Source organism: Eptatretus burgeri, chromosome 3, assembly GCF_056783735.1.
Source record: "Eptatretus burgeri isolate ZD-2024b chromosome 3, Ebu_testis_v1, whole genome shotgun sequence".
NCBI lineage: Eukaryota > Metazoa > Chordata > Myxini > Myxiniformes > Myxinidae > Eptatretus > Eptatretus burgeri.
The window spans coordinates 120,598,567-120,625,833 of record NC_140963.1 but is presented as its reverse complement, the minus strand read 5'-3'; the positions used below and the strand labels follow the sequence as shown (position 1 = coordinate 120,625,833).

The 27,267-nt window shown below is 39.0% G+C and overlaps 1 protein-coding gene across 3 annotated transcripts in view; it reads right to left on the bottom strand.

Annotated features, from left to right (window-relative positions):
- LOC147030860 (anoctamin-8-like) overlaps nt 1-27,267 on the bottom strand; it is a 54,348-nt gene that overhangs the window by 9,419 nt on the left and 17,662 nt on the right. For all 3 annotated transcript variants that reach the window (XM_085875375.1, XM_085875376.1, XM_085875377.1), the window contains 5 exons: nt 23,916-23,990; nt 15,390-16,079; nt 15,072-15,263; nt 10,845-10,979; nt 10,324-10,434 (listed from right to left, as the gene is read on the bottom strand). In XM_085875375.1, the coding sequence (XP_085731501.1) occupies nt 10,324-10,434; nt 10,845-10,979; nt 15,072-15,263; nt 15,390-16,079; nt 23,916-23,990 (1,203 nt within the window). The remainder of the gene's footprint in view (nt 1-10,323; nt 10,435-10,844; nt 10,980-15,071; nt 15,264-15,389; nt 16,080-23,915; nt 23,991-27,267) is intronic.

Below are 27,267 nucleotides of genomic sequence, written 5' to 3'. Positions count from 1 at the left end.
TATCTATATCAACCTGTAATTCTGTTTCTTCTAAAAGCAAACAATATATATCAACTTCTTCACTCTCTCCTCTTTCAATGTAAAGGGAAGTATCCACTCGATTAGACTTTACAGTTTCCTTTTGAGCACTCAGGTCAATCGCAAAGATTGTATACAGGCTATTAAATGCTGTCATATCCAAAATGGGTTCTTTATTTCCATTGCTTTCACACACCTTTTGGTAAGACTTGTATGCTTCACCATAATCATTTTTTTCCCAATTAATTTCCAATCTATCTCGTGGATAAAATGTTCCATCTGGAGAAACACGAAGTTGTTTCACCTTAGCATTATTACTCAACGCATTATTCTTATCAGTAGCAGTATCACCATGTTTTTTTTTTTAATGAGCCACAGATATCATGGCTTTCCTTCCAGAACACCCAAATTCCACGTGTAAATGGTTTGGTTCAAATTAACGTGTTGGCATCTTCTTTTAAGGTATGATTCATTGAGTGGTTTCTTTGAGGTAAGTCTTCTATTAAACATCTCTTCTGTTTTAAGATGAGGAGTATATTCGCTAATATACCAACTAATTTCATCAATTATAAATTTATTCTGAGCAGCAAAAGCATGAGCCAAACCAAAAAGCAATCTATTTTCATTATCATTCCTTTGCAGTTGAGATCAAATATTAAGTCCACACAGAATTTTATCATGATCACAAAATCCAAATAATACCTTCAAGAGGAAATGCCACAGTCAAACTATTACCTGTTTTTGTATCATCATTATACATTCCTTTTCTTTGACTAGATCCAGGGTTTGTTTGTTCCCGTTGCCATATCAGGAATAAAACCTTTGACAGACCCCTTTCACATTCTATCATGAAATGAATATAGTGTAAATTTAATAATTTCAGATTTAGCAGAGACATAATCAACCGCTTCAACTTCTTGTGTTCCAATATACAAACGAACACGATCAAACATTTTCCAGAAGAAATCATTTACGAGTGTAGCGTTTGTGTTATTCGCAGCCTGAGTGAATGTAAATTTACACAACAAGAAACTTTCGGCTGGATTCAAATAAGTTTGTTGATTATTTATTTCAAAACTTTTTGTTCTATTTGTTTTCCAGTCTGTTCCAGTGATGGCATTTACCTTGAAGTAGTCTTCTTTTTTAGTGGAGTTTGAGATGACAATGGTATCATCCAAATCATAGATACCATGAATTGCTTCCATACTTGTATTTATTTTGGAAAAAATGTTAAAACTTTTGAAACCCTGACCCAAGTATTTGAATTATTTTCTGTCGTTCTTGGGGAGACAACTGAGTTTTGCCTTTCTTTATTTCTTTCATTGCTTGCAATTTATGACATTCCTTTTGGGCATCTTTTATACTCTTCATCGCACCTGCTACATTTCCCACAGCAGAAGCAGATGGACCAATTAGGTCTTTATGTTTAAGAATAGTTGAACCTATATCCATTAGAGTATCAATTATCCCATCTTTTTTTCTAAATTGATGTCCTTCACCCCTTTGTCTCTTTGGTTTATAGTATCCTCTACCAAGATACATCCCTTCACCCTTGTCGTATGGGGAAAGGAACATCCCATCCCCTGTAATTATTTTATATTTTCCCAACTCGTGTTTCCTCACAATAACCGCCGTATTTATTTCTTGGAAAACTTCACGTAGGTGAATTCTGATGGATATAATTTCTTCATTAAAATAAATAATGCGATTATCTTGGTCGGTTATCCTAAAATTTACTCTGTATATGGTGTTTCCTGACACACTTAGACAAACCAGATTTTTGGGTTCCATATTGAATTTATAACCAATTGGTGATGGGTCATTTGAAAGAAAACCAACACCTGAACCAAGCCTACTTAAAGCATGAATAATGCGTTTCTCCTTCTCATTCTTCCTACTTTTACCAGATATATTGACCCTATAATTAAGAGAGTCCAGCAGATCAATCCTTATTTTTCATATTCAATGGTTTATCAAAATACTTTGATTCATCCCTCACAGTTGAACCTTGTCTTCCATCTTTTGTTAGAAGAAACATGAATCTCAGAGTTAGTTTAACAGGGGGTTGAGCAGAACTCAAGAACCTTAATTCATCATTAAATATCAATCCCTTTTCTTGAACAAGATGAAATATTGCTGGTTGTTCTGTTGGAATGAGTCCTGCTTTGGTTTTTGAATCCACTGAATATTCATTGTTTTGAAGAGCCTTCACAACATAATCATAGGGTTGATTAATCTCTTCCAGTTGTTAGAATTAATCCTTCATCATCATATTCTAATTCTCCTATATGCTATAAATCTTCCTCAGTCATTTGACTGAAATCTTTTAACATTTGAAGTTTTTTAGGAGTATATTCTATTGTGGGAACTGTGGAAGCATCTATAATTTTTTCTTGGGAAGTTTTAAAAAATGGTTAAAATTTTTTATCTTGTTTTCTTTCAAATGCTTCTTCACCCATTAGTTTCTGTCTGAGTTTCTTCTTTATGTCTTCCTGTTGTTTTTCAACTTTTGAAACCAACTCTTGATGTTCCTTAAATCTTCTTGCTCTTTCTTTCGCATCCATTTATTTATTGGAAAATATCATTCACTGAATTATAAAGGTCAACAGGGAAATTTTCCTTTTCTTCATCATGAAAGTAGATGTGTTCAAATAAATCCTTTTCTTTAAATATTTCATCAAATTCTTTATTGACATTAATAAGAGTTGTAATTTCTTCTTCGCTAATACTTGTATCTCTACTTTTCATAAGTTTGCATTGAGTTTCTTCATCAACATCAAAACCGAATGATAAAATCTTAACTCCATTACCACTCAGATGTTTATTAATTTGTCTCATTCCTTCTGGATTAGTTTCTAATATCCCAAGACCACCAGATTTTAGTTTCTTTAACTCACTCTTACAATGTGAATATTTTGTTGTACCAAGAGAAACCTCCTCAAATATATGGTGAATACAACGTACTGAGATGTTTGTAATCATGAATATAAATGTTATAAAAAACACCTTCAAACCAACAAACACACATTCAATCTTTTCAGACAAATATCTCCACTTGACCAAGAAACAAAACATTGTGATAATGATATTCTTTAAAAAAAATTTATAATAGACACCTTCAATCACGCAAACACAAGAAGAATGAAGAAAGGGAAGGTGCCACTAAATTCTCCATTGAAGACACTGATGAGGCATTTAAAAATAAGATTGTTTCACTTTCAAGACCCTGGACCATCATCAATCATTGAAGCTGTTGATATGGTTAAACAAAGTATTGAAACTATAATTAAAAACACATTCAGTGAAATGAAAACCTTTAAGTTTTATATGGGAGTAAAATAGAATATGGTAAGAGAAGGTGATGAAACTCCTCCCTTTATGAGGACAAACCCTCACTTTATCTCATCATTTCAAGATTTTGTAAGATGTGATGTTTACGGTGAACTCCAGAGACAAGAACAAGATGTGGATAACACTGTAGTAGGTCGTGGATTTGCTATTACAAAAATAATCTTTTGAGATATACACATCTTAAAATCAGATCCTTTTCAAGCTTCTTCTTATATCGATTTCCTAAAAGAGATAAAACTTAAGAAAGTGGTTGTCAATATTCAAAACAAAGATAAATGTTTTCTATGGCCTGTTCTTGCTCACTTACATCCTCCACAATGAAAACTTGAAAGGATTGAACATTATAAGAAATATGAGAATACATTAAATGTTAAAGATTTAAAGTTTCCAATGTCATTGAGAGATATTCCTAAATTTGAGAAAATGAATAATCTATCTGTTAATGTATATGGATGAATGGATACAAACAAAGTTCAGATATTAAAAATTTCAAACAACAATAAAAATGATGAAACACACATTGACCTTCTCTACTTTACTTCAAAGGAAAAATCACATTATGCTTTCATCAAAAATTTCTCAAGATTAACCAAATCACAACTATACAAGAAAAAATGTAAAATGTATCCTTGTAAGAGATGTCTCAACTCCTTTCATACAAAATAATGATTAAATCAACATTCAAAATATTGCAGTAATCATCAATCAACCATAATCAATTTACCAAAAGCAGCTTCAAACATATCATTCAAAGATTTTCACAAATCCATAAAACATCTGTTTGTGATATATGCTGATTTTGAAAGTATCCTTGAAAAGATAGATAGTTTCTCCAAATCCAAACAAATCATACACAAATAAATATCAAAAACATTCTCCTTGTGGTTTCTGTTATTATATCAAATCATCTTTTGGTGACGAATACAACAAGTTAGAACTTTATAGAGGAGAAGATGCCTCAGAGGAGTTTGTAAGACGATTGGAAAAAGACTGTATAAGACGAAGTGAAATAATGGTGAAAACCTATAAACCAATGTCATTAACAAAGGAAGAGAAAAAGCAATTTAGAAAGAACAGTATCTGTCATATTTGTGAGGAGAAAATTGAGGGAGAGGTCAAAGTTAGGGATCATTGTCATCTAACTGGAAAATATAGAGGTCCAGCTCATTCCCATTGTAATCTTAATTCCAAGCCCCCAAACTTTATTCCTGTCTTTCTTCACAACAACGCTCACTGTGACACACATCCATTGATAAATGAACTTTCAAAGACATCTGGAGATATTTCTGCCATTCCTAAAACAGATCAAAAGTACATCTCATTCACAAAAACAATTCATACATCCCCATAACCCATATCAGATTTCTTGACACATTCAAGTTTATGGCAAGTCCATTATCTAACTTAGCATCAAATATTAAAAACTTTCCAAATCTTAAATCACATTTCTCAAATCAAGAAGCGATTGATCTCTTATCACAAAAGGGAATATATCCATATGACAAAATGGATTCATTTGAGAGGTTCAAAGAAACACAACTTCCTTCAAAGGAAAGTTTATTTTGCAAGTTGAATAAAACTCATATTTCCGATAGAGATTATACACAAGCTAAAAAGGTTTGGGAGAAGTTTAATATAAAGAATCTTGGAGAATATCATGATTTGTATCTGAAAACTGATGTATTGTTATTGACTGCTGTGTATGAAACTTTTAGAACAGTCTGTCATAATAAAAATTCTTATGGATTAGACCCCACTCACTATTACACAGCCCCGGGTTTGGCTTGGAGTGCTATGTGAAAAATGACAAAACAGAATTTGGAATTAATCATTGATATAGATATGCTTTTAATGATAGAGAAGGCTAAAAGAGGAGGAATATCTCAAGTATGTTCCAAGAGATATGCTAAAGCAAATAACAAATATCTTCCTGATTATAATAAGAATGAGGACAACTCTTAACTGATGAATTATGATGCTAACAATTTGTATGGGTGGGCTATGTCTCAATCATAACCTTACGGAAAACTTAAATGGGTTAAAGAAAAACATTATGAAAAAGTTTTACAAGACATTGTTATCTCCTCTCAAAAATAATTGGATGAAGCTGAAGTTGAATATTATTTTGAGGTTGATTTAAAATATCCAGAAGAACTTCATAACAAATATAAAGACCTACCTTATGACCCTGATAAAGAAAGTCCAAGAAAAGAATGGTTATGTGATTACCAACAGTCATTTAATATAAAAGGTAAATCTACAGAAAAACTACTTACGACATTAAATGATAAAGAAAGTTGTTTTGCATCAAAGGAACTTGAGACAATATTTATCTGCTGGGTTGAGAGTGAGGAAAATTCATAGGATTTTGAAATTTAAACAAAGTCATTGGTTAAAGAAATATATTGATTTTAATACAAAAAGGAGAACAGAAGCAAAAACAGATTTTGAGAAGGACTTTCATAAATTAATGAATAATGCTGTATTTGGAAAGACTATGGAAAATGTTTGGAATCGACAAAACATAGGACTTGCTACATCTTGGAAACAGGCTTCAAAGTTAATTAATAGACCAAGTTTTGAATGAGCGGAGATGTTTTCAGAGAACTTTTGTGCTATTCATTTGAAAAAAGAGAGTATTGAAATGGATAAACCTATTTATATAGGAACATCAATTCTTGACTTGTCAAAGTCGTTAATGTATGACTATTACTATAATAATTTAAAATCAAAGTATAAGGATAATGTGTCATTGTTATATATGGATACAGATAATTTTATATTCGAAATTAAGACAAGTGATGTATATGAGGATATGATTGATAATATTGATACATATGATACAAGTAATTATAAGTCAGGTGATGTGTTGTTTTCATCAAAGAATAAAAAGGTTATTGGTAAGTTTAAAGATGAATTGGGTGGGAAGGTCATGAGTGAATTTATAGGATTGAGATCAAAGTCTTATGCTTTTATGTATATTGATAATAATAACATTGAAAGGTGTGATAAGCTAAAGGGAATAAAGAAAAATATAATCAAGGAAACAATCAACTTTAAACATTATTACAACTGTTTAACCTTAAAGAAGGAAGAGTACAGAAAAATGAATACAATAAGAAGTAATAAACATCAATTATATACAGAAGAGATAAATAAAAAAGCATTAGGAGCTTTTGATGATAAAATATATATTTTAGAGAACGGAATTAATTGTCTCCCTTATGGTTATGGTTATGGGAATTTTAACAGGCTCCCGCCATCTTTTTACTGATTTGTAAATGATAGAACCAAGCAATAAACAAACCAAAGAGTGGAGATGTAATCAGCCTTGGTATTTAAATGGAAAACATAAAGAATGTGAGAAATATCAAATAAGTATTATTGAAGAAATCACTGGGGTAAAAGTAGATAAAACAAATAAGACGATAAATTTAATTACAAATAAGTTGGAGGATGTAAATAAAAAAAATTAATATCCTTGAATGGAATGAAAACTTTGATGGTTATCAATTGAACAATGGAAAAACAATTTACGATAATCTCAAAATGATATGTGGCTCAGGAGGTCGTCAAATAAGAGCATGAAGAGAAGTTTATCACTTCATTTCTGCTCAACAAAGACATTTAAACCAAGAACCAAGTTCCAAGTTATTCTTTGTGAATATACTCAATGGAAATGAATGTTGTAAGAAAATTAAGTTATTCCCTAAAGTATAACATGGACAAATATTCGTTGGTTCGCTCTTTGAGTATAATGAAAATATGAAAGGGAAGAAGTACTTTAATTAGTAAGTCTCAATCCTTCAGTCTCAAATTTGCATTTGCTTGTATGGGAGGGGGAGGAAATGAGTCTCCCATTTTGAGCTTTGGACGCTTGGGTCAGAAAGTTTTTTTTTTTCCCCCTTTCCCCTCATTCATTTGAATGGGCATCCCAGAAACCCCATTTATCATCTACTCTTGTGATTATTGGCCATCGGGATCAAAAGCACCAAATTGCATACATTAAAGACCGAGTGTGTCGATGGATTTTCAAAGCAGATATTTAATTTGCGAACATACTGAAGGAGCCTCCCGAGCTGCCACCTTCCAGGCTGAATTTTCCAATTTAAAATAGTTTTCAAAACGCAGTTTAAGATAACACATAATCCGATTCAAAACCTTTGATTTTGTGTGCCAATAAGAACCTCCTCATTCCCAAAGGGGATGACACAATCAGTCATTTTGCTAACTTGCACAAACGCAAATATCGCTTATGTCAACTATCTTACATCTCGCTTTCTGTTCAGGGTATGGTTGGAGTGTTTCATTTTTCTTCCACAAATGATGTGTTATTTGGATTTGTGTTTTTCAGTTAACTATGCCCATGAAGAAGCTTCCTTCACAGACGTTCAACTAAAAATGTTGTGCCAAAAAGTGCTGACAGGATGGCTGAGCCAAGAGGTATGCACACTCCCCTCTAAGACATCGAGCCTGGTTTCAAATCTAGGCCCAGCTATAAACTGTCACCTTGGTGTTTCAGAGGCAGGGCGATACATCGATGTGTGCTGTCCCTCAGATGGACATTAAACTTGATGTTTGATCTGCCAGCATTAGTTGGTGGACGTTAAAGATCCCACGGTGTCCTTCGCAAAGAGTCAGCGATTTATTGCCAGGACCATGACTAAATTCCAAATTCCTCCTCTAACTTATAGGGGGCGTTGCATCAGCAGCACGGTTGCACCCACAGCCCATTATGCTATTTGCAGTCATTTACTGCATATGAAAGAAGTTATGCTTCACGTAATTGTCATTATTTTGTTTTGATGTATTAGAATTAGAGGATCTGAGTTACAAGGTACATCGTCTGATCCATGGATGCTACAAGAGTGGATAGTGAACCTTTGACAAGCTGAGATCATAACTTCCTGCACTTTACTTATTTGACTTCCACAATGTTTGAACAACAAATAAGATTTTAATAAACTATTTATGCTTTATTTCTGAGTCGAACTGATGCTTTATCATAAAAATTGGTCTTTTGCAGGATAAACGTGCATTGATTTGACGATGAATAAATGTGATGTTATTTTGGTTGCCATTTTATGGAAATTAGCCTTTAATTATCCGAGAAGAAAAACTGGTTAACTTTTGCTTTGCATTTTGCAGTGCCGTGTTGCTTTGTTTATCCGTTCAATTCACTCAAGTTTGGACTATGCCTGACTTCCGGTTGGACAGCGATCGATCAAGGACCCTTGGTTTTTGTGATATATGGGCAGAAAATGGCCTACCCTTTTAAAAAGGTACCTTGGGATCCACAATGTCAATCAGCAAACACGAACACGCCAGATAGCTGGCTACGCCCTTTCCAAAGGATGGGACATTAATTAATACAACCTGTGAAGCATGACCATAGGTTTATAATTTGTGATGGCAATCAGACTCAAACAAGACAGCTCATAGGTGAGTCCACCACTTATGAGCCCATGAATCATCATCATAATCATTTTACGGCCGTTTCCATGCTTGCATGTGTAAACCGTGGTTCACCTAATGGTTGCTTTCCAGGCTGCACGATTCCTTGCGAGCCTTCTTGTTAGGCCTTTAACGCCAAGATCGTCTCTGAGCAACACATCTGATGTTTTGCTCAGACAGCCTCAAGCTCTACTTCCATTCACATTTATACACTTCTTCACACAACTACCCGCTGACATCCTTTCCACATGTCCGAACCATCTCAACCTACCTCTACGCATAACCTCACTCATACTTTCTGTACCTCACCTATCTCTGAATTCCACATTCGATTTCCTATCCTTCAGCGTCACATCACACATCCACATCACCATTCTCATTTCATTTCGTTCAAACCTCCGTTCATCCTCCTTTTTGATCACCCATGTTTCACTGCCGTACATGATCACACTTCTAACACAAGCTGTATAAAGTTTTCCCTTTAATCGTTGAGAGGTCCCTTTCGATGTCAATAGGGGTAATAACTCCCTAAAACTTCCTCCAGCCACTTCTAATTCTTGCATTCACTGCTGCCTCCGCAGCACCACCTGCACCAATCATATCACCAAGGTAACAGAATTTATCTACACATTCCAGGGATATATCCCCAAAAAACTAACCTTTCCACTCTAACTGGAGTCACTTATTTACCTGCACAAACAGCACATTTGAAATCAGAAATCACCTGCAGTCTACTCCCGATGCCACTACACACCTTGTGCACCCAGCAGTCGCAGGATTTGCACAATATTGAATTGCTACCTCCACCTTTTTCTTTTTTTATTTAAACAGATAGCACAGGGCCACCTCCCTCCTTTTTCCCACACTTCCTTCTCCCGCACCACCAATCAGTACTTTTGTTACCTCCACCACCGAAGGAGAAGGAAGTTATGTTTTCACCCCTTTCTGTCTATTTGCTTGTTTGAGTGCAGGATATCTCAAAAAGTTGTGTACGGATTCAGATGAAATTTTGTGGACAAGTTGTGTGTATGACAAGGATGAACTGTTTAGATTTCGGTTTAAGATCTGGATCCGGATCCGGATACTATAATTATTTAAGTGGTTCTTCACCATTGAGAAATCGGGCCAAAAACTATAGTACTGTATGGCATGATATTTCAAAAATGTGTTGGGCTCGATATGTTTTCGTGGATCAGGCATTGCGTGGTGGAGGTACAAGCTCTACCGAGTGCACTTCTAATTTACCCTGTATTCACTTTCAGTCCTCTGGCATCCATACTGTATATTTACCCATTACCTCTTCCACAGTGTTGGCTATCAGCACGAGGTCATCAAAGTTTACAACTTCCAAATGCAATGCATAATAATAATATTTACAATTATAATATTAAGAACATGTAAATGGTATATTCCACTGAGTGATTAACAGAAGCTATGATTCATCACAAATACTCTCCAAGCACAGACATGTCTCTGGAAGCACAGTCTGGAATTCCTTACCTTGAAGACCTTGTGACGCTGACGAAGAATGCACTCTCTGTCTCGCCAGATCCAACCCGGTACCTTTGGGATGGCCTTGCAAATCACAAACCTCAGCAGTAGAAGAATGTGCTGTATGGTAAGATAATTTGTGAAAGAATCATGGCTCGGAAAGTTGCAGTCAAGGTTGTGTGTGGATTACAGACTGTCAAACAGGTGAATATTTCATTTTTATTTCTTTATCTTTATGGTGCTCTAAGGCTTATGGAGGGTTTGTACGTTATGTCACTTGCAGGTCAAAGACATTAGTATACAGCAGTGTCATTTTACATGAATGAAAAGGACATTATTATACAATTGACAAACTCGTATGGCATATGGGATTTAAACTAGGGTTCCCCGCATCACGAGTCACGAGTTCAGATGCAGAGCACGAGCAGGTCAACCTGTGGAGGTTTACCGATTACCTTTACCGGTGAACAAGTTCCAAATTTGAACATGAAAAACCAGATGTGAACAGACACTCCATACTGTTCTCTTACCTCGAGTATCACAGTCGTCATGACAACACCCTCAGACGATTTCAACCAGGAGCAAAGATCACGGAACTGCTCGATCCGACTAATCAAAGCGCAGTTTACTATGACCACCAAGATCCCCAAAACCTCAAGAGCTTCCTGGAAACAGTAATGAACATTACTCATTATTTGTAAAAAGGCAATGCCAAAATGATCAGTGGTTGATTGGTCAAAAAAATTAATGTTTGTTTGTTTGTTTTATTTAGTTTGAGAGGGAAGGGAGAATGGCGAATTGAGATTTGTGGAGTAAACTTAAGGCTGTATATAAAAAAAACCCAATAAAACTCTTACATGTTTTTTTGCATCAAGTACACTTGCAGGTCAAAGACATTATAAAGAAAGCTGAGGGAATAAAACTGGATAAAGAATAGCCAAAGAGGGTAAAGAAGATGAGAGGACAGTTTTAAGGTAAGAGTCTTTCAATCAGTGTTTAATAAATGGAATGGTCTCCTAGGAGGGGGTGGATAGGTTTAAATGGGATTTGGATGTGTACCGATATACAATGGAGATGGAGTGGTGTGGAGATATTGGTTTGTGTGGATGTTAGGTACCTGATGTGTGGACGGGTTACAATACTGCCGTTGGTTAGCACAGGCCTGATGGGCCGAATTGCCACCTCCTGCATCAAAGTTCCTTGCGTATCGCTGATATTTAAATAAGCGTCTTAATCATGGCTCTTCATTGAGGGTTTAATTTATTTTAAGGACTTGATTATGATGATATGTACCCACACACTTTACAAAGCATTGGTGCGGCCAAAGAATTATCTGGGTAAGTGTCATGCTGGTGGTTTGCCATTGCCTTCGCAGCAGTAAGTCAGGGCAGGGGATTGGAATTTGGCCATGGTGTCAGTGATAGCTCGCCTACTCTTTGTGAAGGACACGGAGGATCTTTAACGACCACCAAACGACGGCAGCGGACGGGATGACCAGTTTAACATCCATGCGAGGGATGCCACACACATTGATGAATCAAGCTTCCTGCGAAACACTAGGATGACAGTTTATAGCTGGGCCGAGGTTATTTATGAGATCCTCGTGGAGGATCTCAAAGTCTTACTCACGTTGTTGTTCTTCTGCTTCTTCTTGTGGACTTTTTTGTTTCACAGCCTGCAGTTTTCATCGAAACTTCCTGAAACTTGGCATATATATGTAAAAATACCCTGCGCAGACAGTAACCATCTTCAATTTTGAAAATTCCTCCTAGAAAAAAAAGTTTTGACGTCAAAATATCTCCGCTAATGGAAATCGCCTAAAAAATTATCTCCGAAACTAGGCAAGCTTTTTGAATTCTGTTTGCGGGAATCGAACAGGGCATTAGCAGAGATTAATTATCGCACATATGAATCATCACTATGACGTCATTCCTATTTCTTTGCCATATTTTGTTTCACAACCAAGAGTTTTCATCGGATCTTCGTGAAACTTGCCATGTATATGCAGAAAGCCCACGCGCAGGCAGTAACCATCTCCGATTTTGGAAATTATTCCAAAAAAAAAAAGTTGACGTCATAATATCGCCGCTAATGGAAATAGCCTATACCATTATCTCCGAAACTAGGCAAGCTGTTTGAATTTTGTTTGCAGGAATCAAGCCGGGCATTAGCACAGATAATAATTTATCACAAACCTGATACATCACAATGACGTCATATTCGTTTTTATGACGTCATCATGAAGAGGCAGAGGATCTTAACTCATTTGAGCTTGTTTTATTTTATTTTGTAAGCGGAATGAGGCTACAAGTAGCATCGTATGTTGGTAACTGTGCCCTTGATGTGATGCCCCCTGTAGGTTAGAGCAGGAATTTGTAATTTGTTTAGGGTGCCAGAGAAAGCTCGCCTACTGTTCGTGAAGAACACCGTGGGATCTTCAACGACCAACAACTCATGCCGACAGATTCAATGCTCAGTTGCATGTTGATCTGAGGGACGGAACACACATTGATGCCTCGCCCTGCCTGTGAAACCCCCGATGAGTTTATAGCTCGGTTGAGTATCAAACTCAGACTCGACAGCTCAGAGGTGAGCGTACATACCTCTCGGCTATCCTGTCAGCCTTTAGGGACTTGTTTAAGTATTTATATTTGGTTTGTGGAATTGTGGGCTTTTCTGTCTTTTTCATAGGTGGCCTTTTCATGCATATTCCAAGTTGCCTGGAGGGTATTAAGAGTCAACCATAATGTGTGGACTGGCATCATATGTAAATCAGACCAGTTGAGGCAGGCATATCATTCGTGAGTCAGCTGGGTTTTCACAGATAATCCCGGAAGAACATGATAATTATCCTGATACGAGATTAGTTTCCAGAATACCAACATCAAAACCTTACCACTGCTGCTTTCAATTGGTTTGATAGCCCACAACCTTGGGGATTGCCAGTCCTATGCTCACACTACTTAACGCCACATCAGTGCCCGTAATCGGGCAAGTTTGCCAGAACGTTCGGATGATGTCATACTTCACTTCTGTTGCTCTTTTCCTTTTTGTTCATTTGTATGCAGTACATGGCTGCAGGTTTGTATCAGTTATCACAGTGGTGCAGTTGTGCCAATGGTGCAGTGCCCCCTGTAGGTTAGAGCAGGGATTTGAAATTTGTTCATGGTGATGCTCATAGCTCGCCTCCTCTTCCCGAAAACTGCAACTTTCTTGTGATAAATTAATCAACCACACAAGCATTTACATAATACAATAATTCATTGATTTGTTTCAGCTACATTATCCTTTTTGGGATGGCCTTTGAAATAAGATGACATTTCGAATTGCCATTTTGGTGGGTTTTCATGAATGAAGGTTTGTTTCCTTACATGTACAACCATAAAGATAGCTCACAATGTAAACTTAGAATGGAGAAAAGAACCAATAATAATGGAAGAACCATATGTAAACTAGAACAGCACTCGGTAGAGTGCATACCTCCGCCAGGCTGAACAGTTTACGTTTTGTATGCCACTGATAAGCCGGATCTGCATCCGTACCTTCACCAAAATCTAATCCGCTGGTTCTTGTCACCTAACCAACTCGTCCACTGAGTTTCGTCTGAATCCGTCCATAACTTTTTGAAATATTGTGACATTATATCGTTTTTATGCCTGGTGTTGGTTTAATGGTTATGGTGGTGGACTTTGGGTCCTACGGTCCTGAGTTCAAATCCCGCTCAGCTGTTGAAATAACACCAGGTGGGGTTAACTCGGCCTGTCATCTTTCCAAGGTCGGCAAAATGAGTGCCAGCATGCTGGTATACTGTGTCGGAGTGGTGACCCTTCCAGGATTGTGCCCAATAGCCAAGGGGACTGCTTAAGCAGAACCAACGCTCTGCACAGAGTATGGTCCCAATCTCCTATATCATCTTTGGCCCCATCTCTCAATGGTGAATAATCACTGAAAAAGTCTCGTATCCAGATCTTCAACAAAACCGAATCAATTCAGCCGTGTCACCACCCAACCAGTCCAGGTTTCGTCTGAATCTGCCCATTACTTTTTGAGATATCCCGTTCACAGACAGGCAGACAGTCGTGAAAACACAACCTCCGTCCACCTTCGGTGGCGGCGGGAACAAGGAAGACAAAAATTAAGAATGGACTTCAGGATAGAAGAGAATCAACGGAGAACATTAGCTTAGACGGCAATCAAAATAGGACGGATTCCAACAGGGTGTTGCCAAGTACCACCATTCAAAAGGCGGCAGTATGCAATGATCACGTGTGCGTTTTCACAAGTTCAAATCAAAACCAGTCCCTGACAGTGATGCTTCTCTCTTAATAGCTTCATCAGCAGAACAAAAGTCAACATGAAACGTGGTCAAATAATAAAATGATATACATCCTGAGTTACAGCCAAACGATACCGTTAATGCAAAGGTGCTGAAAACATAACAACCCTTCCTGGCAAAGATAGAAATGAGCAAATGCAGGAATAAAAGTAAAAATAAGAAGTCAGAAAGCAATTAAAAACAAAGGAATAAAAAGATTTAAAAAAAGTGGAAGGAAGAGAGAAAAGGCCAGCAAAGATGAATGTGTTTTATCACCCCCTCTCACCCCTCAAATACAATTAGCATAACAAGTGGCTCAACATGCCTTGAGAATGTAAAAAGGTCAATTAGCACAAAATAAAGATACTGTTGTATTCACGAATGCATTACGAGAATGAATCCCTTGATGGAGTGGTGAAGGGTGGGGGGACCACTCGATCACCTGCCAGATGTTTTCATTGCTGTTATGCCGAGCAAACGGTCGTTGCAGCCAAGTGCACAGCTGGCGGGAAAGGGCAAATGTACTGGCAAGCCGCATGGGGACACAGCCCAGCACTGCCAAAGGACACGCAGGCAGGAAGAGTGCCACGTAGCCTAACTCTGCGAGCATGTCCAGGCGGCCTTGTGTGGTGCCCTGTGGAGATACGTAACTCGCATGGCTTGCAGGTTCATCATACACAGTCCAGAAATACATGGAAATGCAATGGTGATAAGGAAGCGATGAACGGAAGCAAAAGGTGGCCAATGAGGCCTGCTTTACCTCGTATATTGAAAGGCCGCTTTCGACCTCAGCTTGTAACAGCCCGGGCCACATTTTCTCTCCTGGGCTGGGCTCAAAACAATCGCCACCTCTCGCGGCAAGGTTAATCTCACTGGCCCTTGCCTTAACATCCCTTGCATCCAAAGAGCAATGTTTGGCTACCCAAGAAATGCCTGGAATGATGAATGAACTGGGCAATTGGGTAGAGGATGCGACAGCAGGTTCTTCGATGTAGCAGCCATTCGAGAGTTTTTCAAGTGGGGGACCGAGACCATTGGCTGTGGCAACAGCAACATTTGTCATCGATTGGTGCTGAGACTGGGATTGGGAGGGAAACTGGGTCTGGGACTTGGTTTTTGAATGGGCTTCAGGAAACACCAGGGGCTGGGACTCAGAAAGTGACCAAGGCTGGGACTCGGAAAGTATCAGTAGCTGGGACTCGGGATTTGACCGGGGCTGCGACTCGGGAAGTATCAGGAGCTGGGACTCGGGATTTGACTGGGGCTGCGACTCGGGAAGTATCAGGAGCTGGGACTCGGGGTTTGACCGGGGCTGGGACTCGGGGTTTGATCGGGGCCTGTTAAGAGGCCGAATCTGCATCCTTAAAAGCACATGCTCATGGAAGCAGGGAATTAAGACTTCACGGGTGAGATGGAGCAGCTGCTGAGTGAAAAGCACAGTGATGAGCAACTGATTTGGCAGAAAATGGGGGTTAAGGAGCGGCAGAGAAAGAAGAAGTGATGGTTAGGATTTTTCAAGACACAATGGTGGCAATATACAACCGTTCAATGAAAGCACAACAAAATTTCTCATCAAGCAATTCTGTAATGTTTCAGCACGCATGGTTCTAGCCAGGACCCTGGCGAGTGCCAGTCACCGAATTATGTCATTCAAAAAGCTTACAAAACGTTATCTTTACACTGGAAAAGAAATATATATATATATATATATATATATATATATATATATATATATATATATATATATATATATATATATATATATATATATATATATATATATATATATATATATATATATATATATATATCGCCAAATGTCATAATTATATGTTCCAAAAGTGACACCTTCCATGTAATTCAGAATTTATAATTAAGCAGTTGTAATTTTTATAAGATGGCGGATAAAACGTCTTCATTCACTCAAAGAAAATACTGCACAAGCATTGTAATAGATGGTAAAGGGTCATCTATTTATTACATACATCAAGGGGAGGTGATTGAATAAAAATTTACGATTGATAAAAAGGAGAGAGGATGATAGGAGAGAGAAATGAGAGAAAGAAAGTGTGGAGAGAAGGGAAAGAAGTTTGGGGGGGGATGTAGGAATAAGGGAAAAAAGGAAGAAGAAACAGCATGGATGCAGCACAAGGGGAGAGGGAATAAAGATTTCCACCGTACTCGGTAGACTGCATACCTCCGCCAGGCTGAACAGTTTATCTTTTGTATCACACTAATTGGTCAAGATGCATATCCGGTCTATTCGTCCTCGTCACACACCAAAGTCTAATTGGCTTGTCGTTGCCACCATTCCAACCCATCCACCAAGTTTTGTCATAATCCGTCCACAACTTTTTGGAATATCACGCTATATATCGTTTTTGGCACCATCTCTCAATGGTGAAGAATCAGTTGGGAAATTAAAAAAAAAAATTTTGTATCCGGATCCGGATATTCACCAAAACCAAATTAATTTGGCCTCGTCACACACCCACGTCCATCAAATTTCGTCCGAATCTGTCCACGACTTTTTAAGATATCCTGCTCACAGAAAGACAGACAGACAGGAGTGAAAACATAACCTCAGGCCACCTTCGGTGGCGGAGGTAACTTGAGTGAAGTCGATGGTGCGCCATCGCAAATCCCCACGCTTCCCACCGAAAGCAAAATTGAAAGATGACAAAAACTTCTGCCCGGAAAGACCCCCATAATCAAATGATGAGTTAAAAAAAATCTTCTGTTTTGACCACTGTGACCTCAAGACCCCACCTGGGACAGGAACTGGGGGTCAAAAAAAAAAGAAAGTCACATATTTCATGCGCCCCCCCAATGCTGATTGCATAAACAAAGTTTAATTTTAAAAAAATGTTTTAAAATGTGTCCATAATTTCATTTATTGGTATTTGACCTTTTGACCCCATTTGTGGAGACGGAAAACAGACTGACAGATGGAGCAGATTAAAATATCACCCACATTTTTTTTAAAGCATGGGGATAAAAAAAAAAAGATTTGACATCTAAGCCGTCCACAATGTTATGATTACATTTAATTATACATCCAGTTAAAGTGTGCGCAGTCATTTAAAGCAGTTAGTGCGTGCAAAGTTTGTGTACATCATAGTTGTTTTGTACAAGTCTGCGTCATATGTGGTGAGAATTGGCACGGGGTACGTTCAGTGCCCCCCCCCCCCATCTGCATAGTGATGGTACTGTTAACCGAGGGTTTATCTTGAATGCCGGAGGAGCTTTGAACTTTACTGAGGCATCATGGGAACATGCACCGAAACAAAACTTTTTTTTTTACCAATTCAATCTTAAAAGCGTAATGAACTTTGCAAAGAATAACAGATTGAAAATGTATTCAAAGTTGCCCAGCGTTCAGATTATCCCCAAATGAAGCAAGCTTAAGAGCTGGGCTGACCAGTGGTCGCCGTTGAAGCCAATCAGCTGTCATCTTACCTTGACCAAGAGAACCCAAAACACAGTGTAGCTGCATGCTCATTACCTCTACCACTGAAGGTGGATGGAGGTTATGATTTTACCCCTGTCTGTGTGTTTGTTTGTTTGTCTGTGAACACGATATCTCAAACTTGAGAAAGGACTCGGATGAATTTTTGAGGCTATGTTCGGTGTGTGACAAGTACAAATTGATTAGATTTTGGTGAAGATCCAGATACTAAAGTTTTTTTTTTTAAGTGATTCTTCACCGTGGAGAGATTGCGCCCAAAAAAACGATACCGAGCATGATATCTCAAAAGTTTGTGGACGGATGATGACAAGAACAAGCCAATTTAAACTTGGTATGTGATGAGAATGAATGGTCCGGATGCAAATCCAGCCTATCAGTGGGATACAAAACGTGTTATAAACTGTTCAGCCTGGCAGAGGAGGTACGTGCTCTACCGAGTGAAATTCTGGTTGCTGCTGCTTCTGAGTACTCCTCACTGAAAACTCGTCTTTCCTGCTGAGGATGTAAAGTTTGTTTTATTTATTTATTTCATCATTACAGCACAAAGTTAATGGTTTTCTTCATCTGCGAGCTCACAAGATAAAACAAGTTAACGTAACGACAATACGAGGAATACATGAAACTGCAGTGTTGTAGTTTAATTATGTTTACATGAATCATCATTGAAAGTGCTATGGAATAGCTTGAGGATAAAACAACAACAACTACAGAGTTCATAGAACACGATACCCCACGCAGTGTTACTCCAATGTTAATAAAATAATGATTTTAACGATTGTAAAACTGTTGTAAAACTTGTAAAATTGTAAAACCCTTATAAGGGTGCTGTTCGTGACTGTGTCTGGACTACTTCAATTACACTATAGTATCAGATTTTTTATTTTTTTTTTTACACTACACCTTTTAACCTTTATTTTAATTGAAGTACAGCACAGTACTACAAAAATGGAGGTTCTTGGAAGTATTGTGACAGACGATTTGTGTGCTCGTCTTCAAGTACATGAAAAAATTTAAATGAAATATAGATTGTAAAAGTCATACAAATTAATCAATTATGTCCAGGTACTGAGGTGTGTTCAGTTACCAAGCAGGTCGCTCGCGCTTGCCAAGTCAGCTGCTCCTCATTCAACGGCTTCGAATGGAGCGCTTGCTTGAATGCTGAAACCACTTGGTGAGCGCTCTCCGAGAAACTTGGTAACTGAACACACCCCTGCTAAACTGGAAGTTCTTGGAAGTATTATGAAGGCAATATGTGTTATATAGTGTTCAAATATATAATTAAATTTAAATTAAAAATTTTTTAAAGGTTATAAAAAAAAATGCATAAATAAGTAAAAATTATGTGTTTTACCACCATTTTCTGCAGCAGCCATTAAATCACCCATTCTAACATGTTACATTAGTTATTTGTGCCTGTTGTACGTGTCATTTATGACATCCTTACAAACAGTAAGTTTCCTGTTTGGAATGATTTTCCATTTTGTTTGACTGCCAGGCAAGCAGACAGAGTAAAAATATTATCTCACTCCCCTGCACATGTGCGGTCGAGATGAATTCTAAACCAAGGTACGTCAAAACAACAGACTTGCCTCCTCACTCATGTTCCGATTAGTGTTCAAAATATAACAATCGATTTAAATATTGTTACTCGATCACAAACTGAAAATGATAAACTTACAAGACAGACTGACTGACGGATAGACGGACATGAATTGCTTAACCCCACTTTTCGCCGTTAGGGTTGGAGCTGAATTACAATCAGATCATTTGCAGAAGATTTTGCCACTGCCCGTCACACTAAAGTTGGTGGTTTATATTTGCACAGAACGGCGCCGTGACAATTTCAGAGGAACATTGCACTTCATTGCACTTGATAACATCCCCGTGGAAGTCTATTTAAACGACGGCTTTCTGTGCAGGATAAAATGGCGGCGAAGGCAACATCATTATCTTATTAATTTGAGCACTCCATAAAAGTGACCCCATGAGGAATATTGTACTAAAAAGAGGGTTCCCTTTCATATTTTCCTGTTTCACACAAAATCATTACAAGCATCTGACATGACCGTCTCCTGTTTTATTGAAATACGAGCAAATTGCTTTGCTGATGGGGGGGGGGTATTAAAGAGGGGGGTTGAGAGAGGAGGGAGAGAGAGAGGAGAGAGGGAGAAGGCAGGAAAGAGGGGAAGCGAGGAAGGGTGTGGGTGTGTGTGTGTGTGTGTGTGTGTGTGTGTGTGTGTGTGTGTGTGTGTGTGTGTGTGTGTGTGTGTGTGTGTGTGTGTGTGTAGAGAGAGAGAGAGAGGGGTGTGGAGAGAGGTATGAAAAAACAAAAAACAAAAAACAAGAGAAAGAGGTGAGGGGTGGAGGTGGGGTTAGTAAAGAGAATGATATTTTATGCTTAATGAACGAACACACACAAACACAGTCAGAACAGCTGTACACACAACGACACAACAGAGTTTATAATGTAATCTGCTGGCACATCTGCAAAAACTTTGATGTCCCAGTTCCAGAAAATTTGTGGGAACATGAACCAAAAGCAATCATTGAAAACATGGAAGTACCACTCACGTACGACGTTATGATCCCGTCGAGTGTGAACATCGAAAACGAAGCATTGCTACCAGATATCATACTTATGTACAAAAACAAGAGAAGGCATTGCTTAATGGGGTGTTAATACCAACGAATGTGGACTAAACGATGAAGAAATCAAGAATATGACCAAACACCAAGACCTTAAGAATCCTTGAGTCGTATTGGATTCACCCTTTCCAATATGGCTGCCAAACTCACTGGAAAGAACTCAATGGAAGGTGCATATTTTTTTTACCCAAAAACCTATGAAAATCTTCTTCTCAAGAATGGCTGGACAGATCGAGGAGAAACTTTATACACATATCCGAGATGTTAACGGATATTTTCAATAGTTCACTGGAGTTAGGACAGGTACCGGGGGATTGGAGAGTAGTAAATGTAACACCATAATTTAAGAAAGGATCCAGAGAAGAATTGGGAAACTATAGACCTGTTAGTTTGACTTCAGTTGTGGGGAAGGTGTTGGAGACATTAATCAAGGACCATATGAGGAACCATTTAAACAAATACAAACTAATTAAAAGTAGTCAGCATTGGTTTACCAAAGGTAGTTTCTGTTTAACAAATCTTTTTGAGTTCTATGATATGAAGCAGTGTCTGATTGGGTGGATGAGGGAAAGACAGTGGACATAGTATATCTGGACTTTAAGAAGGCATTTGATAAGGTACCACATCGGAGGTTGTTAGCCAAAGTGAGGGCTTGTGGAGTGGCTGGTCAGGTCGCTAATTGGATTGCAAACTGGTTTTGTGGTAGGAAGCAAAGAGTGGCTGTGAGTGGGAGGATGTCTTGCTGGGAGGATGTAAGTCGTGGGGTACATCAGGGATCAGTAATCGAACCATTATTATTCATTATTTACATCAACGATTTAGATAATGGGGTAAAGAGTAAGATTTCCAAATTTGCAGATGACACAAAGCTTGGAGGTGAGATGGATAGCAGAGGGGGTGGTGATCAGATTCAGGAATGTATTGATACTTGCATAGACTGGACAAAAAATTGGCAGATGGAATTTAACCTGAGCAAGTGTAAGGTGTTGGGGATGAGAAAGAACAATGAAAATAGAGATTACAGGATGCAAGGGGTAATTTTGGAGCATGTCACACAGGAGAAGGATCTGGGGGTGGAAATATATATTGGAGGTAATCAGGCAGCACAATGGCAGGCAGCTAGAGGTAAAGCAAATCGGGTTTTAGGCTTTATTCAGAGTGGGATCATTTACAAACCAAAAGAGGTGGTGTTAACATTGTACAGGAATTTAGTGAGGGCCACATCTATAATATTGTGTGCAGTTCTGGTCACCACAATTCCGGAAGGACATAGATGCCAAAGAGAGGGTTCAGCGCAGGGTTACCAGATTGATTCCGGACTCAGCTATGAGGAGCAGCTGAAGGAGACAGGGCTTTGTACACAAGAAAGAAGGTGGTTATGAAGAGATATGATGGAGATGTTCAAGATAATGAAAGGTATCGATAAAATTAGAGCAGATTAATGATTCAACATAGTAGACAGCGATAGGACCAGGAGCCATAGCCTGAGAGTAAAGAGGAGAGTGAAGACGGTAGCAAGACATGGGACTTTCACTCAGAGAGTAGTTAATGCATGGAATGGCCTCCCTGGAAAGGTAGTGGTAGCAGAAAAAGTAGATTAGTTTAAATTAGAATTGGATAGGTACCTGGAAGTTATGGAGATAGAGGGGTATGGGGATGATAAGACTTTTAGGTAGTTTGAGCATTGATAAGTGATTGTGTACGGAGTGCTGTTGGTGGGGGTCTTGTCAAGGGGTGTTGTGTGCTTGATGTTGTGTGTTTTTAACCAAGCCTATGCCCCCTCCCCTGAGGGGAAGAAGAAAAGAAAATACAAAAAAATACTACAAAAACTACAAATAGATAGATTTAGAAATAAAAAATAAAAAATGTAATTTGCATTTTCTTCTTTGGATCTTGTGTTGATAAATTAGTATGGTATTCGTGCAGGCATTATGGGGAGAATGGCCTCCACCTGTGTCTGGTTTGCTTGTATTTCACGTGTTCCCCAAGCCTTGGGAATACCAGGATGTTCATGAATAATTGATGTCACTTGGTCTGGCAGCCATATTAGATTGAATGAAAATCTTTAAAAAAATTTATTTCTCTTGAACTGCTTCATCAATCGACGTGAAAGTTTAAAATTATGATCTCGTAAAGATGGGGAATATATGATTTAAATTTGAACCCGATTGGACACATGGTCTGAAAGGCAGAATTATTTAATTTTTTTTGAATAAGGCTCATTTGGCTGTACCTGGATGGATTTGAGGGCAGAGGAGTAGCAGCTGAAATGTGAATCATATCCAACTTCCTCCTGATGACTCCATCTTTGCTTTTAGCTTGCTCAAGTTCCTTCTGATGACTCCAATGCAGGACTGTAACCTATTTGGTCTTCCATTTGATTTGAATTGAATTTATTTTCATGCCATTATGAGTTCATTTGAATAATAATAAACGTCATGGGTCAAAGTCAGGTGTCCGTTCAAAACGGGGTTGCAACAAAGCAGGACGTCTTGGTACCTGGTCATCACTGCCAACAGTTGAAAAGTGGCAGTTATAATTATGTAACACACCAGTACATAAACACCACACAAAATAAGTTCTGGCAAGGGTCTTTAATGTCTGATTGCTCTTTTTCTTGTTAATTTCTGGATTAGGTTCTTTTTTTTTTTCCTCCGAATCGCTTTTGAAAATACCCTTCACTTTACACTATAATAAACTCTCTACATAATGAGAACCTGAGATATAGCTCTCTGGAGTTGGCATGGTCAGGCAAAAGCTCAAACATTCAATGACTTCTATCTCAGGAACCAAAAGTCCTGGGAAACTGCAACCCCTCCCAGGGAATGAAATGAAACCACAAAGTTTCAAGTATATTGGAGATTTCTTTGTCAGAGTATCACAAGTTGAAGAGTCAAGATTTGGTATGCAATGACCCATTTCCACAACCCGATGACAGATGCACGAAGTGGGGCAAGGTCTCGTTGGGCAAGGGTAAGGCCTCATAACCATAATAATGTTCCCATGTAAGTTCAAAAGTAACCAAAAAATGCATAAATATAATAGCTGACACAAGAAGTGAGGTCGGCTTCAAGAACTCACTGGTGGGCACCATATTGAGAAAGTTTTGTTTTTCTGGCTAGAATCCTGCGGTGCATAATCAAGGTACAAACCCAAGTTGTAAAAATTCACCTCTCTCAGTTTGTCAAGGTCTCCAAGATAGAAAGCGATGTAGAAGAGACAAAGATAGGAGTTGATGCAGCGGAACTAGGAGGAATTGAAAACCGCCATTAGATGCAGAACATTGTTTCTTACACTCGCATAAAACAACAAATGCATCATTTATATTGTTGTGATAATAAGCAACGGCATTACCATCTGACTGTATTTAAAAAAAAACAAAAGAGATTCTAGATATCTGTGTTCAAAGTTATGCAGGAACTCAAACCATAAGAAAAAAACCATTCAAAAGCCTCCCCTGGTGGCAACGATCAAATGATGGGCATATTTTTTTCAGACCGCCATTTGACCTTAACTCTCTACATTTAGGGATAGAGTGTAGATTAAGGAACTATGTCCCCATATACAATCTACACATAATACTCAACATCATGAAAATTGGAGGAAAATTATTCATTATGATAAAAAAGGTGCTTTTTGTTCATAAGGTAACAAGCCGAATAAAGTAGCTTGACACAAATCAATCAGATGCACAACTTCAGTGCAGGTCCACTATTATGATGCAAGAACATCTTGGAAGGTAAAGCTGTCTTTGAAATTCCACATTGGCAAAATTAAGCACTGAAAAAAAAAACACTTTTTTTTTTCAGACCGCCATTTCACCTTGACCTTTAAGCCTGGGGGGTTGGGGGGGGTGGATGATGTAAATTCAGGGTAAATGCACATTGATCTCGGCTATCTCGGGAGGGCAATACAATTTTGATCGGGCAAACCTAAGTCGAGTTATGGTGAAAAATGTTAAAATGTCTACAATTGGGTTATCACTTTAAAATAGGTCAAGGTCAAAAAAAATGTCAACCACACATACTTTGTACTCCCATTATTGTTGCAAAATTTCATTCAAAAAGTCCTGGTAAAATCCGAGATAGAACTCAGACATTGACAGAAGAAAAAAAAACCCAATGTCACCCACAGGGTGACCCATATCTTGCCAAAAGGTGACCACGTGTGACTTCTTTAAGGTCACACTGAGGTGAACAGAGCTGCTATCCACCAGGAGCGACTCCTTGAGGAATATCTGCCTACGAGAGATTCCGATGAGAATCGTTCTACAGAGTAACCATGAAAAATATGCGTTTGCCTCATAACGTCACCAAATGACGTCATAATGTCTCAAGCTTGACATATCTAGAAAGCACTCATCGAGGTGTTCAATTTGAGGTATTACACGATATGGTACCTAAGATTTCAAAATTTGACCTTGGGGTCAAAAACTTTGACCTCCAGCACTAACCATGAAGGTCAAGGCCAATCGCCACCAAAAATTAATCAGCTGAGCGACAGACAATGAACTATATTCCCATGAAGTTTGAAGACGATCCGATCAAAATTACTCAAAAAAATAAGGGTTTCGTCGACTCCCCTGATTTGCGACAAAGTGACCTTGACCTTTGACCTTGACCTTGAAAATTTTATGCGCTGAAAGGGATCTCTATAGGCCTCTGATATGCAAAGTTACAAAAATTTCCAATGATAACTGTGCTCTGCAGAGTGATCAATACGTGATGACAGACAAACAAACAAAAAAATAAAATAAAAAAAATAAGCAAACAAAAAAAAAAAAAACATACAAGCTGACTTACATATCTTGCAAAAACTTAGTTTTGGCAAGATAAAAAAAAACAACCTAAATCGTTGTTAGGTTGTTTTTACACAAAACCTGATCTGTTGTCAGGTCAGGTTAGATCTGTGACCTGCGACAGGTACCATGTAAACCTGTACTAACCTGTTCCATGGTCGGGTTGTTGGCGACTAAACCGTCTCCCCCACCAGGTTTTCTGGTGAGGAGGGTGTTTGGATATAGACACCCAGCAGGATTAAAAACAAAACCTGTCAAAGGGCGGAGGAGCTCCTTGTGAGCCAACGGCCATCCATATCTAGTGCCCAACTGTGTCTGCGGACGTCCTCCTGCAGTTGGGTTACTTTTTTATGAGGAGGTTGGTGGCAGGATTTGCACTCCGGCCACCGTAACACCCTTCATTCAGCAAAACACAAAAATGCAAAGAAATCTGAAAACCCACTCCGTGGGAGTATCTCCTGTGCAGCTTCCCTTCGCAGGGCAGCTCATCGGATAACGGGATTGGGGCAAAGCCTTCAGGACCCCCAATCTTTGATGATAGGAGGGAAACCATGGGGTAACATCCCTGGGTCAGATTGCGGGAGAGTGTTTCAGAGTGGTGCTGAGGTGTCGTCCACCAAACGGCGGTCTCCTTGGGTTAACCTGAGGTGGTCCCTTCGGGTGGGTGCCTGGAATGTCCTATTCCTAAGAGAGGATGATCATCTGTCTCTGTTATCATCTGAGCTCAAGCGTTTGGACATCGGGATTGCAGCTCTCTCTGAGGTTCGGAGACCGGATTGCGGTGAGATCATGGAGGGTGGTTACACCTACTATTGGTCTGGTCGCTCTGATGGTTACCATACTCAAGGAGTTTCTGTAGCTGAGTCCAATAGGCTGACCCCAATGATAATTGAGGTAACACCGGTCAACGAGCGTATTATGAGACTAAGGATTTGTCACTGCTTAGGTGTCATTTCCCTGGTCTCTGTTTATGCTCCGACTGAGGCGAGTGATCTCACCGTGAAGGACACATTCTACGCCACGCTCGAGTCTGTGGTTGATCAGTGCCCCAGACAAGATACACTTCTAGTCTTGGGGGATTTCAATGCATCGATTGGAACTGATAGGGATGGTTATGAGGTGTGTGTTGGTCCCCATGGGTCAGGAACTATGAACCAGAATGGCACTAAGTTCCTTGACTTTGCAAGAAGTCATGGACTTAGGGTGGCTGGTTCATGGTTTCAGCGCCCACAAGCTCATCGCTGGACTTGGTATTCCAACGCTGGCGGTGTGGCAAAGGAGATTGACCATGTCCTCATTGACGGTCGTTGGAGGATGATCCAGAACTGCAGGGTCGACTGGAGTGCTCAGTTCCTCAATACTGACCACAGGCTTGTTGTAGCAACTCTAAAGCTGCACCTTAAATCCTGGAGAATGGTACCATCCCAGCCTCGGCTGGATGTTGGCAAGCTCAGGGATGAGAGAGTAGCTAAGGAGTTTGCGAACAGGCTGAGTGGACACTTGGGGGGTCTGGGTGCTTTGGGGGGTCCTGAAGAGTTGTGGAGTGCCTTCAAGACCACCGTCCTTGATGTTGCCGGTGGATGTCTTGGAACTCACCGCAGGGCAAAGAACAATTTTGTCTCTCAAGGGACACTGGATACCATTGACCAGAGTCACAGGGCCAGGCTGAATGGCAGAGCTGAGCTGTTCAGGGAGCTGAGGCGTAAAACTGTGCGTGCACTGAGG